This window comes from Aplidium turbinatum, chromosome 13 (assembly GCF_918807975.1).
Source record: "Aplidium turbinatum chromosome 13, kaAplTurb1.1, whole genome shotgun sequence".
NCBI classification, from domain to species: domain Eukaryota; kingdom Metazoa; phylum Chordata; class Ascidiacea; order Aplousobranchia; family Polyclinidae; genus Aplidium; species Aplidium turbinatum.
The window spans coordinates 5,680,810-5,699,153 of NC_137484.1; the positions used below are offsets into that span (position 1 = coordinate 5,680,810).

Consider the following 18,344-nt stretch of genomic DNA (forward strand, 5'->3'; position numbering starts at 1 on the left):
TGTTTTTGTGTATTTTGCTTTCTCTGTGTTATCTGAGAGGTGCATGTTGGAATTTGTTGCAAAGCAAACTTACTCTCTCGTGCTTACTCCACTATGTTACTTACTATAATTTGTCTTTGTAACGCGAACAAGTCTCTGGCTTTTTATTTGTATTGCATTAAGCACATTTGACAATGTAGACTGTTATTATTTTTCTTTTTTTGATCTTTACAAAACATCTTTAGGACGTATTTTGCCGATGCTTGACATCTGTCACATTAAGGACACGGGAAGCAACTGACTCGATAACATGCAATTAAAAATGTTTAGTAGAAAATTTGAGTAATCTCTGCTTGTTTATTCATTTCTTGTTATCATATCTGTAGGGTCGCAATTGACTAGTCGACCCTGTGGTCGTTTTGTTGTCTCCCTGTCGGTATGGGAACTTGGGCCACCTTTTCAGTGTGTAGCACATACAAATTGCATATTTCGAACCTGTACTGTTCCTGTTTCTGACAAATAAACCATTGATTGATGATATTTAAATAAACCCTCTTTGTCTTGTTGAAATGTTGTCAAAGAATTAACAAAATCTGCCTCAGTTACAGCACACTCCCAGAAATAAACAGCATTGCCAAATGTGCAGTTCTGAATGCAGACTTTTGCAGCATAAGATGTATCTAAAACGCTCTTGAAAATATTCCAAAGCTTTCTTTAAAATCTCAAAACTTTTCTAAACCTTCTCGAAACTGTCTCAAAGAGCTCTCCAGCATTCAGCGGCCCATAGTGTATGGAATAATTCACAGGCAACAACACTTCAACAACTTCATTCTGTCAATCTCAGTGACCAAGCCTGCTTCAGTGGTTCAAAGTTTCTTCACAGTAGTGTTAACAGGAGTCCCGGGCCTGGGATGATTTTGGGGGCCCGAAAACTTGAGAAACAACCGTGTATTGTTTGGATATAGGCTAATGCGTTTTTTTTAGAAGTGTCTTAGTTTTGGGCCGAAGATCTCATTGATACCGGCCCCAGAATATCCTCTCAATAGCCCTGCTTCTACACATTTGTGAAACTACCAGAATTAAGTTCTAAAAGTATATTCCTCACTCCGAGGATAGACTAAAGTTTCCCACAATCAATCAACTACATCATAGAGTTTTGTGTTGTCGATCATTACATGGTGTGACTATTTTAATTTTAATGTTAACCAACAACGTAGCTAACATTTTGCTTTGAGGACTGGTATACTAGCTGCCGTATTTTCATAAGGTTTGAGTGCAGCTGTAACGTACTTTTGGCTCTACACCTATGGGAGTCTTCTATTCTTCCACCTATTCTCTCACTTCTGTTAGTAAACGCATCTTTGACTTGATTATTGTACGTATATGAACTCTCATCTTCTCTTCGATCATCACTGAACGCAGCCCAGGAAAACAATCCAGAGATTCTTGCCTTCATGATACATCGAGACGCGATGGGTTCCGTATTACAATTGTTCCATTTGGCAATTCTAGTTCATCCAAGACGCCTTTCTTTTTCATCAATCTGTGTCACGAACGATATGTCTATATTTTCTACCTAGCGAGTGTCCGGAGACTTGTGTTACCACCCTGCAGGCTGTGTAACTTCTTACAATACTAGCCACTAAGGAATAATATTCTTCCATAATTGGCTCCTTCAACTGACCACTCGCCAATGACTTACCTGCCCCAACACGTGGTCAAGTTCTATCAATTTATATAACTTGAAACGCCATCAAGTGACCAATTCACCAAAAGTCGATTGCAAGGCAAGTTTATAAACAGCGTTACATTGATGACGTAAAATATAACCTGAAGATAGTTTGCGATCAATAGTTCTGACTAGTTCACCACTCAACATCATATATAAGAAATCAAAGACGGATAATTTGTTTTAATGTGTTTTATTTGTGTGAGTGTTAAAATAAATATGAGACCATGACCGCTATTGTCGTTTTTTTTTTTTTTGTATTTACTGGCAATTATTGAATAACAAAGTGTGAGTTGTAGGGCTGACAAACGTCGTAGGCAATATAAAAAATATATGACTACAAGTTGAAAAGAATATTGTGACGTTTTACCCTAAGCTCTGTTGCGCGACCCATAGAAGAGTCGGGACTAGTGATGGAATTCAACCGGTTTGCGCAAACCGCTTCTTTACCATAATATTGTTCGCAAAACCGGTTCTTAGCCAACTATCGTAAGTGAACACAGTAAAGGATTGAGAGGATGGATGGATGGTCATTTTATTTTTGTTTGGATGCAAAACGCCGAAAAGTACATGAAATAATAACGTACAGTGTGCACCCAATGAGAGAGTGCGAAAGACCGTAGCTCTGGAGGCGGGGAGAGAGCACTTGGTCATGTGCCTCACCATATAAAAGACTTATAATTATGCCAATTTTCTACGTTTTTGCACTGTTTGCACCCTCTGCACTAGCTCAATCATTCTTTATGAATCTAACGAATGGCAATGAGAACGCATGGTTTCAGCAGTGGAAACGGTTTATCAAAAAGTTTTTAAACTTTTTTTTTTTTTAGAGAAAAAATATTTCAAAGTGTAACTTCAGTTTTACACCAAAACTTGTCACATAAACTGCTAGAGAAGTCCAATTGTAATTTGATGAATTTGGTTGAACACAGTACAAGGTGCGCTTTGATAGAAAAATAATTGTTATTGGCCCTGAAAATTGCCAAAAAACGATCAAAACAAGATTAAATTTGTCAAAATCTGCTCGGAGGCAAGCTTCTAACCCTCAGCTAAACCATTTATTTTTTTGGCCTTAAACATTATTGTTCACTTCATCTGGTGAATTTATAATTTTTAAAACATCTGGTGCCCCACAATTTTCTTTTTATCCGCTATTCAGTGGACCTAATATAAGCACCATACACGTGGTTGCCAGATGTTCCTAGTTTTAACCGAAGAGACTGTACATATAGCGTGGGTAAAATTTTGAAAAATCAATCAACTGTTATATTAAGCTAATTTAACCTACATGTGACTAATTGAATATCATCACATTTAAATAGACAAGTTTTCATAACAAAAAGCTGAGAAAATTATTTTAACCTCGTTGCCGCCGAGTGAAGCACGAAGGTTTCCAATTTTGTGTGGATTATTTATTCAAGCAGTTTTTGGAAGATAGGAAAAAGAGTGTTATTTTTATCCGTCACACTGAGTACTAAATACTGGGTAATAAGTTTAATACGTACCCTACTGCAAGCTAACATAGATTTCAGAAGTTGTTACTCACGTAAAAAGAGACCCACAAGTGATTTAAGCTTTACACTGGGAAAAATGATATGTTACCCAAGGCCGGATATCAAGAAAGGCCTTAGGTAATTCGCCTTTTGAGGCCCACACATCCATCCAAGCCATTGTTGTATTTTTAACTCAACCAAACAAAATCACTGAATTACATAATTTTATTATAAACATCAACAAATAAATAAAAACATCATTGATCCTTGTGCGTGAGGAAACGACCGAGGTCAACCTCGATCTTCAGCTTCTGTAAAATAACAAAAAAAAGAGAAATTTGATTTAACAAAGCAAATAGTTGATTTAATGTTGATACAATTAATTCTTTAAACGTTGATACAATGCAAACAACTCTCACTTTATTGACTAACTGATCCAGTGCTTCTTGTAGCTTGGATATTTCATCCATGTTCGGATCACTCCCCATTATGCTTCCATCTCCATCCCCGAGGGATCCCCGCATCACAATTTCCTTCTCAATCTTGTGGAATACCTCGATGACGTCATCGACAGATAGGATGTTGCCAATGAGACGCATCCGAACAATCTAAACGCAAATTAATTATGATTCAACAATTAAACATTAACAATTTATTTATGTTGTGACTTTTGTTTATTTATTTTATGTTTACAAGAATTGTTAGAAAATGATTAAAATTGGAAACTGAAACTCACTTTGTGAAACTTGTTGAAACTCAGACGTTAAAACAACGTAACGCACCGTTGAATAAACGTAACAATTGACCATGAATCAATGTGAACGTTGGTTATAAAAGTTAACCATGACTTACGGATCCAGGCATCGATTTGATCGCCTCCTTCAATGGACGGAATCGGTTGGAAGTCATGAAGCAATAGGACAGATCAAGGATTCCAACTCGCGTCGGCATCAACTTGATGAATGACGTCACTGCATGGATGTCATTCTGAGTGACGGAGGGTTTCATCAATATCCACCCTCTATCAAAATGACTTCCTGCTGTGGCTGTCACTTTCAAGTTGTTGCCTTCCAGCAAGATTTTTGTGATTGCGATTATGGAGCTAGCATCATTGTGTTGTTGATGATCATCATCATCATCATCATTGATGATGGAGTGACTATCGTCATCTAATCATGCAGGAATAATATCAATCAATATTAGCTCGGCTAACCAGGTTGTAGTCTAAAACCACAGTTTAGTTTTAACAATAAAATAAGAAAACAAAAGGTCAACGCATACAGCCAATTCCCTTCACGCTGTGAAACAGTCAGGATTAACGAGACATGAGCCAAATTAAATACTTTCATCCAGTGGGTGGGAAAATTGTCAACAATACAATATGAAATATTTCAGAAGATGTGCTGAGAAATGCCTTATATCTCTCAATTTATAACCTTTATTCGCTCAAAATTTCAGCTCAATAGAGGTGAATAAAAGTTAGGAAAAGTCAAGAAATCTCATAGTCGCAGCCTCAGTGGTTTTAGAGATACAACTGTTGATACAAAAAAAGTTGAATTGACAGCCCCCCTCCCCCCAACCTTCAAAGGGTTAAACAACAACTCTAGCAAAAAAAATTCTACGTGACTTTGTTGTAAGTGGGCTAAGTCTCAAAGCAAAGAGCAGTATTTTAAATTTCCATAATTACAGTGATGCTTAACATTACATGGATACAGTGAAGATTTAGCAATGCTTGTCACATGCTAAAAATGACATTAAACTGTGCACGACTAACGACTTATTTATCACAGCTAATTCGACTAGCAATTAGTTCATGTACTTCAGCATCTGAACTCTTCACAGCCCTTGCCAACTTCAACAATTTAGCTCGATCACTTAAACCAAAAACTCAAAAAAAAAACGTGTATAATACATAAAATTCTCTTACTCTGTAACAGAGACACGAAGTATACTTTTGGCTTCAGTCTTCACAGAGCAGCTTCCTTGCCCAACGTCACTAATCACTACTGTATATTAACATCCTCGCTAAACGCGCATGAATTGCTGTTACCGGTACTTGTTAGACTGCTGCGGACTCTCGCCTCGACCTCTCTGCTCTAAGCTCAAGTCAACGGACAAAAAACAGGTGCTGCTGTTTTCCGTGGAATAATAATGAGCCTGTCAATTAGTGGATTATGAATATTAGGGTGTACCATTTTGCAAAAAGTTTTTAGAAATTAGTGAGTCTATGAATTACGGGTTTCCACTTTTGTTAAAAAGTATTTTAGTGGAGTTTCAGAATTTTCCCGCCAAAACTGTGGTTCTGCCGCCATTTTGAAACAATGGCGACCAGATAAATTATCATGAAAATCTACAGCCCAAAACTGGCTCAATGTGATCATATAATATGTCGGTTACGGGATTTTGGGGTCGCAGAACATAAATTTGAAGTCAAAATCGCTCTACAGCAACAATTTTGTAAAGTGAATTTTGACATATAGATGTGACCACACTGTTTTAGACAGCAGATTTATGTGAAAAGAGCATCTTATTGTCATTTTAACCTTGAAATGCATGTAATGATGTATGTAGGGCCTATAAATTTTTCTAGTCGGTGTGGTTATATCAATCAGTATGAAGGAAAAATGAACATGTACTTTCTCGTGTAGGCTACTTCAGATCCGATGAAAACCTACTAACTTATCTACAGTACAGTAGCCTGTACTTAGTTACTAACCTATAGGCTACCTACATAGCCTACTAACTAATGGACGGCAACAGAATAACCCCACGGCAGACCAAAAGGTTCGAAAAACAGAAGTAAACTCTCCCAACTGGGTAAATGCCTTAGCCTACTTCTACACGTCGAAGATCATCATATGCTACAGTGACTCGAAGAGTAGCTAGTAATCCTACCCAAGTTACAAGATTTAGATCAGTTATGCCACTGAATGAGACGGCCAGTGAAGCACACCGGTCATTGGCACAAAGACCAAAAAGAAAGTACTTCCTCATTGGGAACACTAGCAAATACTAGGTGTTTCTACGTTTCCTAAAAGCTCTGATGTTCTAGCTAAGCTGTTGTTCCTCAGAGACGAAAGTCACAGAACGATCAACTAATCCATTGTGACAGCAAGGGAGGAAATTTGCCAGGTATAGAAAAATCATTTTGGCATGGGATTGGTATTTGGTAAGAAAAACGAGATACAATCTGGAACAGAGAAGGAATCGTGTAAGGTTATTGTTAAAATGCGGATATAGACTGGCATCTGAGGAATTTGTATGAAACTTGGTATCAACTAGAACTTGATTCCAGGCGTGAGAGGAATAATAGTGATTCATTTAAAAAACGTTTGCGTGATATGGAAGAAAAGCTCAAGGATCCTCTGAATATATGTAAGACTACCTCGCGGTCAATTCTCATGCATTCTGGAGTGGTATCATTGACTGGCAAACAAATCTGGAACATCAGAAAAATCAGCTCCAGCAAGATCAAGTAGGTTGCGCATTGAGCAGAGATGCTGTGCAGAAGAGAAGGGACTTAGCTAAAGAAAAACGACACAGTGCAGCTTGTGAAAGGAAACAGAAAGGGAATGTTGCTGACAATTTTAAAACAGTGAATTTGGACTTAAGTACAGATGAAGAAACAGAAAGTGATAGTGACAACTGGAAAACTCCCGAAAGGAAGAGAAAGAAAATGGATATTGTGTCTCCTACAGCTTTAACATCTGATCGACTTGGATTGAGCTATCGGCAAAGAACAATGTTCGTGGCTGCTGTGGCTCAAGCGTCCAGCATACAAGTCGAAGTACTAATATCTTAGTCACAACAGCTCATAAACTGGCTAATAAGACTAGGCCCTCTCACTCCCAAAATATCAGAGATGAATTCCAGGCCCCTGATTTGGCAATAATTCACTGGGACGGTAAGATTCTGAAAATGAAAGGAAATGTTTCATCAGAACGGTGCTGTGTATATGTGTCTGGCGTTAGTTTTGATGATGAAGGCAATGGAGAAATGAAGCAGCTACTGGGAGTACCTGAGATACAGTACTAGACAGCACCGGATCATCTCAGGAACAGGCCGTAGGCCTAATAGAGTTGGTGGAAGACTGGAGAGTGAAAGGTGCCATTTGTGGTATGGAGTTTGATACGACAGCAGCCAATTCAGGGAAGTGGCAAGGTGCTTATAACCTACATTGCTGGAGGCAACAATTGGGAAAGCAATTTGGAACTTATTGATCAAGAGTGGCTACAGATGCCAGTATCAGAATGAAAAAATTTCAAAAATCTGTAAGAAATTAAACAAATTCGTTTTGAACGTGAGGGTGGTCAACGATATTGCGGAACGTCGAATTAAGCTATTCACTGAATTTATTGACAGGTGTTCTGACGAGAGCCACCAGCAAGCTCTCTTGGTTGTTGTGCAAAGGCACAGTGAACAGTTCTCAGATTACAAAAAAGCTACTTTAGCCAAACTCAATGGTTAAAGAAATTCGTCAAGAATTTAGTGAATTGAGTGTTTGCATAACTCTGGTATTGTGTTGATGAAATACTGGGAATTGCAATCAGTCAGGACTGAATCATAAGGAATAGCATGCAGAAGAAACAGGGATGGATCATGTCTGAGAGTGATTAACTCAATTTGTTTGTAAATCAATGGTGTTGTTATTTCAAAAGTTTGACAATATTTCAAGATTATTCATTCTGGTCAGGCTGTGTCCATGTCTGTATTCTTGGTCAGGCTGTGTCCATGTCTGTAAAATTTCACCATAAATTTCAAGTGGTAAAATTTCACTTGAATTTTATTGAAAATAAAGTAAATTTAGCGATTACCTTATCAGTTCCAAAAACACGCCATACTTATAAAAGGTAAGATTGAGGTTACGAATAGACTGCAATGTTGGCAACTCTGTTAGCAAACAACAAAAATTGTCATCTGCAGCTTTGCGCAGGATTTCTGCGTGATGTTGTCTACAAAAAAAAAAGTATTCACCCACACATTTAAGTAGCAACTAGTGTCAGAAAATTTATTGTTTCGATGCTTTATTAAAGTTTGTTTAAATTAAACCTTTTTTAAAATTTCGTGTCAAAAATATTGAGTTTTATGTTTCTAAGAAAAAAATTAACGTCCGCCCAGTTCAGTAGGCCATAGCTTTTAAAACAGCTATAAGCATTGTTTTCTAGATTAGAACAGCACAGTAGGCTATACTATTTATATTTATGAAAAAATCAAGGGTTATAGTCAGGGCTTCCATATCGTACTTATTTTTAAGATTTGTCCTTAATTCGTAAAACTACATAGAAAATAGGCTATCACTGTCGTCATTTCTGAGAAATGACCTTATTTTCGACTTGCGTCCTTACTTTTATCTTATTTTCAGCAATTCAAGATATAAGACCATTACTTTTGCACAAAACAGATGCTCTATTTTTTAAACTAGCTGAGATACAATTGATTCGTTCAGGTGTAAAGTTTTGAGTATCAAAATTTAGATGTTTTGGAGCCTGCTAATGTTCTCTAATCGAGCTTTAAAGAATTTTTTTCCAATACGTTGGAATACATCAATAGATAGTACCGATTTGAGAAGCATCCAATATAGCCTAAATCAATTGCATCCTTCTTCAGGAGAATAAATTCTGCAAGTATAATGCTGAAACCGAGGGGATGAAATTTTTTAGTGGAAATGACTATTATTCGCTTGTTTACAAGCTGGTTACCATTATTTTATCTATTCCAGTAAGAAAGGCAATTGCGAGTGGGTTGCTCTCTCTTGCATCAGCTTAGTGGACCCATAAAAGATGGCATTGCAGCGCTGTTTTAAAATCGGCAGCTTAACCCTATCTTAATAAAATATTTTACAACGTAATAGCCATGTGTATTGTGCGTATAGAAATTCAATGTTTACTCAACAAATTTATTGAAATAAAGTGTTGAAGATGAAAAAACGTCAGAAAGTCGGGTTTTATTCTAATTTCCAAAAATAGCTTTAAAATTGAAATTTTTGAATTATAACTAAACTAAATAAAATATTACTTGTGCTCATTAATATAAGGCAATTTTAAACGTTTTTACATTTCAAAGTAATTGCACTACCATTTATATTGCACGAACATAAACACGCATATACCTACTATTGCACAAAAATGTCTAGTCACCTGAGACGAAATGCTTATTGTGAAGGGCAGGAAGGTAGAAAAATGACCAGTTCAGTTGTAGAAAATTCGCAAAGAATAAAAAGTAAAAGTCAAGAAATTTCACATTTCTAGCATATTTCCTTCTGTGGAATATTTCACTACTAGATTGGGCGTCCTCATGAAACCTCGTGTCGCTACAAATAGGGTTAGGCTAAGCTCTCTAGGTCCAAAACTAAAAATTTGTCTTGTAAAAAAATCTAGACTTGACACGTCAAGTTTAGTAAAACTGAAAAAATTATTTGTTCGTGGTTACTCTACTCTGACAGTAAGATTTTCAAAACTGATTAAGAATTCGCAAAGAAAGTAGCCTACAATGAGTGTGGAATAGAAATTGAAAACAAGCAGGTGTAGACCTACAAGTGGAAATCGAAATCATATGAAATGGTGGCCTATTCTGGAAAGAAATTTAATTAACTGTTTTGAAATAGGCTACAACTTTAATTTGTACTAAATGTTTTTTTTTGTGGCATTATGAAATTGTCACTAAAATCAAAAGTTAACTGGTAGCCTACCTGAAGTTTTACAAGCAGTGCTGCCAGACCTCTTTGAACCATTTGTAACGAAATTCGTATTATCAAAATTGGTTTACTTTTGCAGCTTTAACTTTTCATACAAACTGTTACAATTATGATGCTTCTTCTTAATTTTCCTTTGAATACATGTTTTAACCTTTTAACACTTAGCCTACCTTTCAGTGACATAATAAATGCATTTAAATCGTCAAACTGTGTTTATTTAGTGATTTTTGTAAAAAATTCGAAATTTTTACCTTAATTTAATTTATCAAGCTTTATGCAAAAAATAAATAGTACAAATGTATAAATATTTAATTCTATCTCACTTTACTTTTTTTTCTGAATTCATGCGGTCGCACTGAGACGATTTTCTGTGATTTTTCACCTTGATGAATCTTTGTTTTATGACTTCACAATTTTGTTTTTATTTGAGTAAAACTTTTAAAGTAAAAAATTCTGGAAACTTGTCGCTACTGTACTTACAGTACATGTTTTTAAATTTATACTATTTTTGATGTTTATTGTATTGAAGTTTTAGACCAATTCCTTAATAAATAGTTGCCTTTTCTGAATTTTTTCGTCTAAAATATAAAAACTTGTAATTAAACTTATGATTTGTAAACGTCGCTTTGATGAGGTAGCAGGACTACAGTATATGTATTTATTTCAACTCTTAACCAAATTATCAAATGTTACCAAATTGCAAGTGCATCTTCATAGAAGTTTGCTTCAGTAAATTTCCAGATGATTTATCAGTGAATATTCCGCATTTTATGGTTTGTTCTAACGGGCCTCAACAATGCAGAACAGGTTTGCATGACATATGGCTGCAAAATTGTCAGCTCGATAGTTCAGCTGGTTAAACGTCGGCTAAGTGTACGAAGAAACCGTAAGATCAAGCAAAGCTGGTTCGACTCTCGGGGTGTGCGCTTTAGCAACGTATTTCAAGGCAGCTCTCCATTCACCTGCACCAAGTGAATGGAATACTTGACAAACAACGGTTTTTGTCAAACTCGGTGACCGGTCAATCGGTCAGCCTCAGTGGTTCAAAGTCTCTGCTAGTATGCGAAACTGCCAGGATTAAGCTCTCAAAGAAGTTTTCTCAGTTTGCAGATATAGATTCCACAATCACTCAATTAAGTCCTATAATGCGGCCTTTGAGATGATTCGAATATATTACCTTTGCAATCTATGTTTGACGTTGAGTGTAATAATAATATTTAGTTTATTACCTCGACTTGACTACGTTCAGTTTGTTGTTTTTTGCCAATGTCGCAAACTGCTATACAGTCGATGATTTTTAAAATTTTATGACAAAGTTGCTTCAATGCGTGATGATTTTAATAGTGCTTCAATTATCGTAACCTTGCTAAATTACGTTCAAAAGCATTTCAATTCTGTTAACAATCTCAGTTATTTATGTACTGCTCAATGAGCTTGTGGGCAATAAAGAATCTAGGGAGGCACTTGGTCACGTACTACAACAACATAAAAAAATCGAAAAAACATGTAATTTTTCTTCCTATATGCAAATGTTTTTAATCGCTTTGCTCGTTCAACCTCATTTTTATTAACCTAATCGACTGAATTTGGCTCGCAAAGTTTCTGCAGTGGATTTAAGGGGTAGAAATATTTTACATGCCTCCTCCAAAACTAAGACAATAATGTAGCCTAACATTCTAAAGTAAACCCATTGCCTATTCAACTACTTAACATTTAAAATGAGCTATTTCAGTGTTTATAGAAGTATGATTTTTATGAACTAAAATGTGCCTTGGATACTACGCGTAGGGTAAGGCTTGGACACCTTAGACTTTTGAAATTTGACTGTGAGACGACATAACATTGAAACAGCTTAGTAAATAAATTATTGCAGCTCTTCTGTAGTCGGAAAGAAAAGGTCATTTAAAACGTGACGTCCATTTTAAACTTAAACTTGCACGAAATCTAGTTTTTATCTGATAAATTTGGGCAAATACGAATGTGTGTCATGATGAAAAACCCATTACTGAGCCTAAAATGCATAAAAGGCGGCCAAAAAATGTAAAATTGTGATTTGTTTTTTTGGGGCAAGTACCGAGACCATCTCTCTCACTATTGTATTTGTGGAGCGCAACTTTTACGTTGTCCATTTTGTCGACACGCTCTTACAAATTTTTCTAGGTTTGCTACTGCATGCGATATTACAGACGAGTCATGGAGTCACTTTGAAGCTATTGTTTAAAATTATGACGTCATTTTTAGATTGTTTCCATATTTGTTTTATATAATCCATTGTTTACATCCACTCGGCGTGCGATTATAAAACACGAAAACCTTGTTTTTATTTGACATAAGTTTTGCCATTGTCTTAGTGGTCTCCATAACTTCTCAATTTAATTTGTATAATGCGTCACTTATCGTTAGGCTTACCTGGAAATATTTTTTTCATTGCAGATCTTAAACTTCCCTTCAATGTTTGTGTTTTTGACTTGAGTTGAAAGAACGTTGAAGAGTTATGGGAAGATGAAGTCGCTGTAACGAATTGAGACCACTTCACAAACTTAGCGTTTTGACAAATGTTCTGCTTGTAAGAGGAAGAATCATTCAACCATTTTTGAACTATTTCAACGCCTTATCCTTTATCAGAAACATTCAATTTTTGTTTGTTGGAATGCAGCAGTAATGATGATGTTAGAATATACTACTGAAACAAAACTAACAAAAAGAGACACAGGCAAAACTACAAAAGTTTAAGGCGCGCAATGACGTAGACTTAAAGCTTATGTTGTAAATCAAAGTATATTTAAGCACGGCCATCAAGCCTGACAATACGTCAACAATATGTTGATCGGGTTGTTAATGTTTTAAATAATGGAATTACTCGAAGAGCTTAGTTGCCTTAGTTGGAGGGAAGATGACGACGTTTGTGCTGAGGTAGATGCTTTTGAAGGTTGTTGGATTGCTTTAGGTGTAGAACTTTCTGTAATATTTTAATATGATTTAATGACGTTTAAGTCTTAAGAGGTTTGTTTTATTTAAAACAAGGAAATATTCGCTTAGTTAATCAATGCTTTATCAGCAATTTTTCTTTTATCATGCAAAATTTATTAAACGAAACACTCAATCTCCCCACCAAAATTGGACATTTAGCCTACTGTATTGCATAAAAAGCAAAATGAAATATATTCCAGAAACACTAATGATTTATTTATGAACCGTACTTACCTTTGATCATATAAACAGTTTAACAGCGTCATTTTTTAATGATAAATCGATTTCGCTATCACAGCATCCTGAGTATGATTATGTCAAGATCTTGTCAAGGCTCTTTGCATGGTCATACTGAGGATGCTGTGATAGCGAAATCGATTTATGATTAAAAAATGAGGCTGGTAAACTGTTTGTTGCGTTGAGTAACAAGGCTTGTACTAATGATACATGACAGTTAACCGCTTCAAGTGGACAGTTTGCTGGGTTGGTTCACAAAGACAGAAAAAGTTTTATTAGTCAATTTACCTTTGTTCATGTCTGGGTCCAAAAGAAGTCCAGATAAAAATGCTATAACAACTGACCAGTGATCGACCAGTAGGTTAGTTTTAACAAATGATTTAAAATTGTCTAAAGACATTTGATCGATTATGTATAAAGCACTAAAAAACTCCTGAAAAGTTTGGTGTGAAAAATACAATCGTCGGTTACCTTCCAAAAGACTACACCTTCGATTTGAACCAAATAATGTCACAACAAGTGCTTGGACTTTTTCGCTTGTTAAGTTTTTTCTTCTAAGATCTTCAGTTGTGATTAATACTGTTTTATGCTTGGTTGCTATAAATGCGAGTTTTGATAAATTAATAACAATTTTGTCCGAGAGTGAAATGACGTGTTCTGATGATTTGAGATTTTCCAACACCTTGTAAAATATTCCAGTCATTGTCGAAATATTTAAAATTTCATGTGATGAACCAAGAGAAGCCCTCAAGTACAATTGTAGCATCAAAGGATTGTGACACATCGATTCTAGATGAGGAATTTTCACAGTTAATTTGTCCAATATCTCACGTGATTTGTGTTCATCGTTTATTAAAGCTTCAAATAACTTTTTCATATTTTCAGTCGTTAAGTCTCCGACAAAATAAGTTTGCTTTGGGCGACATCGTTGAGGAATTTTAAGCATCGCGTGTGGTCGTGAGGTGAATACAATGTGACAATTAGGTAAAAAAAATCCTCGACACAGATTCGATACAAGCTCCTGGTAGGTGAGTAAAGTGTCGTAATTAGATTTTTTTACTTTATCTGTCAATTTCCAGTTCACTTGGTCAAATCCGTCAAAGATGAAAAAGCAATTTTGTGTATGGTCTTTCATCAAATTAAAAATTACATTTTGTTGTTCGTTTTCTAAGTTAAACTTTACATCTCCAAGCAAAAACTCTTTTAAGGTTAGTTTCTCATCATCATCACTCATGTTCATGAAAGGTAATCTCAGAACGAGAAAGTTCCTAGTTTGGTTTAGACGCCTTGCCAGACGCTTTGACAACGTTGTCTTTCCTGCCCCAGGGTAACCGACGATTGATATGAAATTTTGTAATTGACATTTGGAAAGTAATTCATCAATTGAAACTTTTTTATCGGACTCTTCAAATTTAAGTTGTCTGGTTTTAGGATCATACTGGTTGTCGTTGGGAATGAACCTTCCCTCGTAGAAGTCAATTGACAGAAGTTCTGGGTGAATTTCGGGCAAAATCGATGCTGGATTATCAAACTTTGACAAATCCACATCGAATTTGCGATCATAAAGTTCCCCAGTGATTTTTTTCAGTTTGTCGAAGGCTCCGTTTGGACCTGAATAAATATAGGGGATAGCCGTGTATTATGAACCCCCTAACAATAAACGTTTCTAATTTCACAACTTCAATGAAAATATGGACAATATTTACAGAATAGCAAGCTAACATGCATACCTATTCCCCATCAATATATTAGTATGTGATATTTTGTATTAAAAAAGTTATTTCAATTTTATTAATTTACCAAAAGAGTTCATATTACACAACCCTCTGTGTAATATGAACCCATGTGATGTGTAATATGAACTGCTTGGAATCATTGCTGAATAGAGGTAGATTGACTACACAAAAACTACACTAAAGCAAGCCACATTACATGTGCAGCATAACAAAATTTATTACCATAAAGTTTTGAAATAATTTACACTAATTTTAGTAAACATGCAATACTTTTTAAATGTAAGCATTAAATTCACAAAAAGATAAGCAACATTAATCGAATGACGTGCACTGCATTGAAAATGCTGGTAAAATTGAAGTTTGAACCCAGTTTACAGAACCCAGAACCACCCCAGTTTACAGAACCCCAGTTTACAAAAATTCATTACACCACCATAAAGCACTTGATAATATGAACCTGGGTTCATATTACACATTCAGCTAGGGTTCATGTTACACACTTGTGGTGATTCCAGTTAAAATGCTGATAATCAACTAAATAATGCATTTTTTAAACAAAACTTGTTGTGATTTCCATCATCAAGTTTATTTGAGGGTATATTAATCAAAAAATTACAAGTCCATTGATATAATGATAAAAAAAAAAACAATTTCTCCATCCCCCAAAACTTCAGCAACACGCCAACTTTCAACAAGAACATTTCCGGTCGAATGACCAGCAACCTTACTTAATTCAAGCTGTTAAAAGTCAAACATTTTTATTGCCACGTTTTCTGAAAACAACAGGGGGTTCATAATACACAGCAGTTCATATTATACGGCTTTCCCCTAACATGTATTAAAAATAAATATGCACTATTGAATTAGTCAACAAAAAACATAAATAAAAATATTATTTCTTTACATATAACTATTAGTTATTTTTATATATGAATTAAGATTGCATTTGTAAGATTAATCTACTCAGTGAATTTGTAACACTAACATGTAATTATGAAATATTTTTTTGCGTTCTACCGGTAGTTCTTATCTTCTACCGTATTCATCCTCGGTGTGAAAGTAAAAGTTTTACCTTCTTGATCCCTAGATCGAACATTGCTTTGTTTGGGTTGAAGAATAATCTTGGTTATATTTTGCCGGTTGTCAACCTGGACTACTTGTTGATCAATATGATGATGGGCAACGTTCAATACGTTAATCTGAGCTTGTTCTGCAAGAAATTAACGTAATAAAACGTTGAACACAAGTAATGACGTTTTAATCAAGTTTGTGGAAAATGAAATGTAGGCACACTGTTTATAATTTTTGCCAGATGTATTTTCAAAATGTCAAAACGCAGTTCATGTGTTAAAATTTCTGACACTTTGGGAGTTGTTCAAATGTGATATGACGTCATCTTCTTGTTTTGCGGCATCGGACGGCATTAAGCTGTGTGGTCTTCACCATGAATTCACCACTTTCTTTGGATTCAGCCTTACACCTGGTGCTTGAATATTTTAAAATTTAAATTGTCAGAAATGTGGAGAGTCAATATTCATCTTTTCCATTAAACACTATAAGTGTCTAACTAAAGAAACAACAACGTGCTCATGAGCGGTTTCGAACCGCGTCCTTTCGGCCGTCGTACGAGAGTTCTCACCATGCAATGGTAATTATGAAAGTCATGACCAGCATTAGAGGACGTCATGCGATATTTCAACATTCTTTTAGACAAATTGTTCAAAATAAACTTACCAGAATTTTTTGGCAATTGTCCTTCAGTTTCCTCAGTTGAAGTAATTCTGTTTTCTTCTTGATTTTGTGGGAAAGACATTTCTTATTGTTTTGTTAATTGTTAGTCAGTTAATGAAAATAAAGCTTTTTGCGTAGATGGTGCTACAAAACACAATTGTGCGTCATAAACATCTCTATTATTTATCACAGTAAACTCCACAAATCAAACAACATAAAGTTACATTGAACAAACCAATATAAACGCGTGGTTTGGATAAATTTTTGACTGCTGCTTATTGATCTCTTTGTTTTAATGCGACAAACTACTTTGTTTAATTTCAAATGGAACAAACTCATCTACACGGGATTTATGCATTATTGTTCTAACTCTAACATCCTCATCACCGAAACAACACAGCAAGTTATATTTTTACTGTTTCCAGTTTGATTAAGATTAGATTCGAATCTAAGCCAACCAACTTGTCGACTGTGCAGAAGCGCTCAGTATCTCTCCTTTTATACCTAATGATCACGTGAGCAGAGCGTAGTAAGGCAAAAAAAATGGAATCTCTTACAACAGGCAACTCAGGAATATAATCTGTTGTGGATGCATCTTAGCCAGACGTTGAATCAATGCAAACTATAATATTAATATGTATGTTTATTGCTTAAAAATTCTACAGAATTAAAATAGCAAATCTCACATTATCTCAAGTGAAGCACCAATTAATGCTGTTCGAAACGAAAATATTTCGTTTTGTTTTAACACAAAACTTTTTGCCTGAAGCTCGCTTCGTTTGTAAAGAGTGATTTTGTCTGACGCATTTAAAATGAAATGATTGCAAACTATTCAGACAAAGGGGTGTTCACAACAAAATGTTAGGATTCTACGAAATGTAGACACGAACTTGTAATCTTGTAACCTTGGATCCTCAATGATTAGGTCGCTACCCAGTACCGGGTCGCAAAAACGTTACTACCGGGTCGCACGAGAGAACACTCCATCAATATGGTATTCGAGAGTGTGAGTTTGTTGAAACTATGTCCTTAAGAAAACAAATCAATAGCTTATTTTCCCTAAAAGCCTGAACCTTAAAACATTTGACCAGGCTAACAGTCACAATAGTATCATATTTCAATAAATATAATTTAATTTATGTTGTGGAACATGTTTTCGTTCATTAGAACTCTTCAGCACAGCTGGACCGAAACAAAAATTATTCGAAACAAAATTAGCCTACAATATTTTTTGTTTTCTTAGTGATTACTTTCTGTATTAGGTTGATCGCCCATTTGAGGAAGTGTCATAGTACCAGATCGCCTTTACCGGTTAGTTTTTCCCACTTTTGAACTATGTCCTTAGCAATGAAATATATTGAATACAGTGAAAGCAATTGCAATTATGCACATAGTACGTAAGAATCTCACCTATAACCTGTTGTATATCTATCAAAACAGTGATGGATCCAGGGAGGGCGTACTCGATTACGTGCTTCACCCTTCCCCCCCCCCCCAAAAAAAGCACGTGATTTTTCACATTTTTGCAAGATTTTCTCGCTCTCTTCGCTCGCTCCATCTCTTGCTATTAACTTAACTTTTAGTGCCATTGGGAACGCATGGTTTCAGCAATGGATTTAAGAAATAGTAGCTTACAAGTAAAGTTTTTAAGTTACACATATACATTATTACATTATTACATATACACATTATACACCATTGTCCCTTAAAGGGTTAAAACAAAGATGCAAATAATTCAAAGTGTATCTAATCCGTTATAAAAATTAAACCTATAA

General features: G+C 35.4%; 1 protein-coding gene across 1 annotated transcript; it reads right to left on the reverse strand.

The window, feature by feature from the left end:
* Positions 1-3,458: 3,458 nt before the first annotated feature.
* LOC145782388 (uncharacterized) lies at positions 3,459-16,651 on the reverse strand. Its single transcript, XM_082594170.1, has 8 exons — positions 16,573-16,651; positions 15,911-16,048; positions 13,391-14,713; positions 12,756-12,854; positions 12,305-12,406; positions 4,054-4,370; positions 3,621-3,809; positions 3,459-3,512 (listed from the first exon to the last, which is right to left on the reverse strand). The coding sequence occupies exons 1-8, from the start codon at positions 16,649-16,651 to the stop codon at positions 3,459-3,461; spliced, it is 2,301 nt and encodes a 766-aa protein (XP_082450296.1).
* Positions 16,652-18,344: the final 1,693 nt, after the last annotated feature.

Coding starts and splice junctions, on each gene's coding strand:
- LOC145782388 (XM_082594170.1), bottom strand. CDS start 16,651: ATGTCTTTCCCACAAAATCAAGAAGAAAACAGAATTACTTCAACTGAG. Junction 12,855..13,390: donor GGACCCAGACATGAACAAAG/GTAAATTGACTA, acceptor AAAATATTACAG/AAAGTTCTACACCTAAAGCA. Junction 3,513..3,620: donor TGGATCAGTTAGTCAATAAA/GTGAGAGTTGTT, acceptor GTTATTTTACAG/AAGCTGAAGATCGAGGTTGA.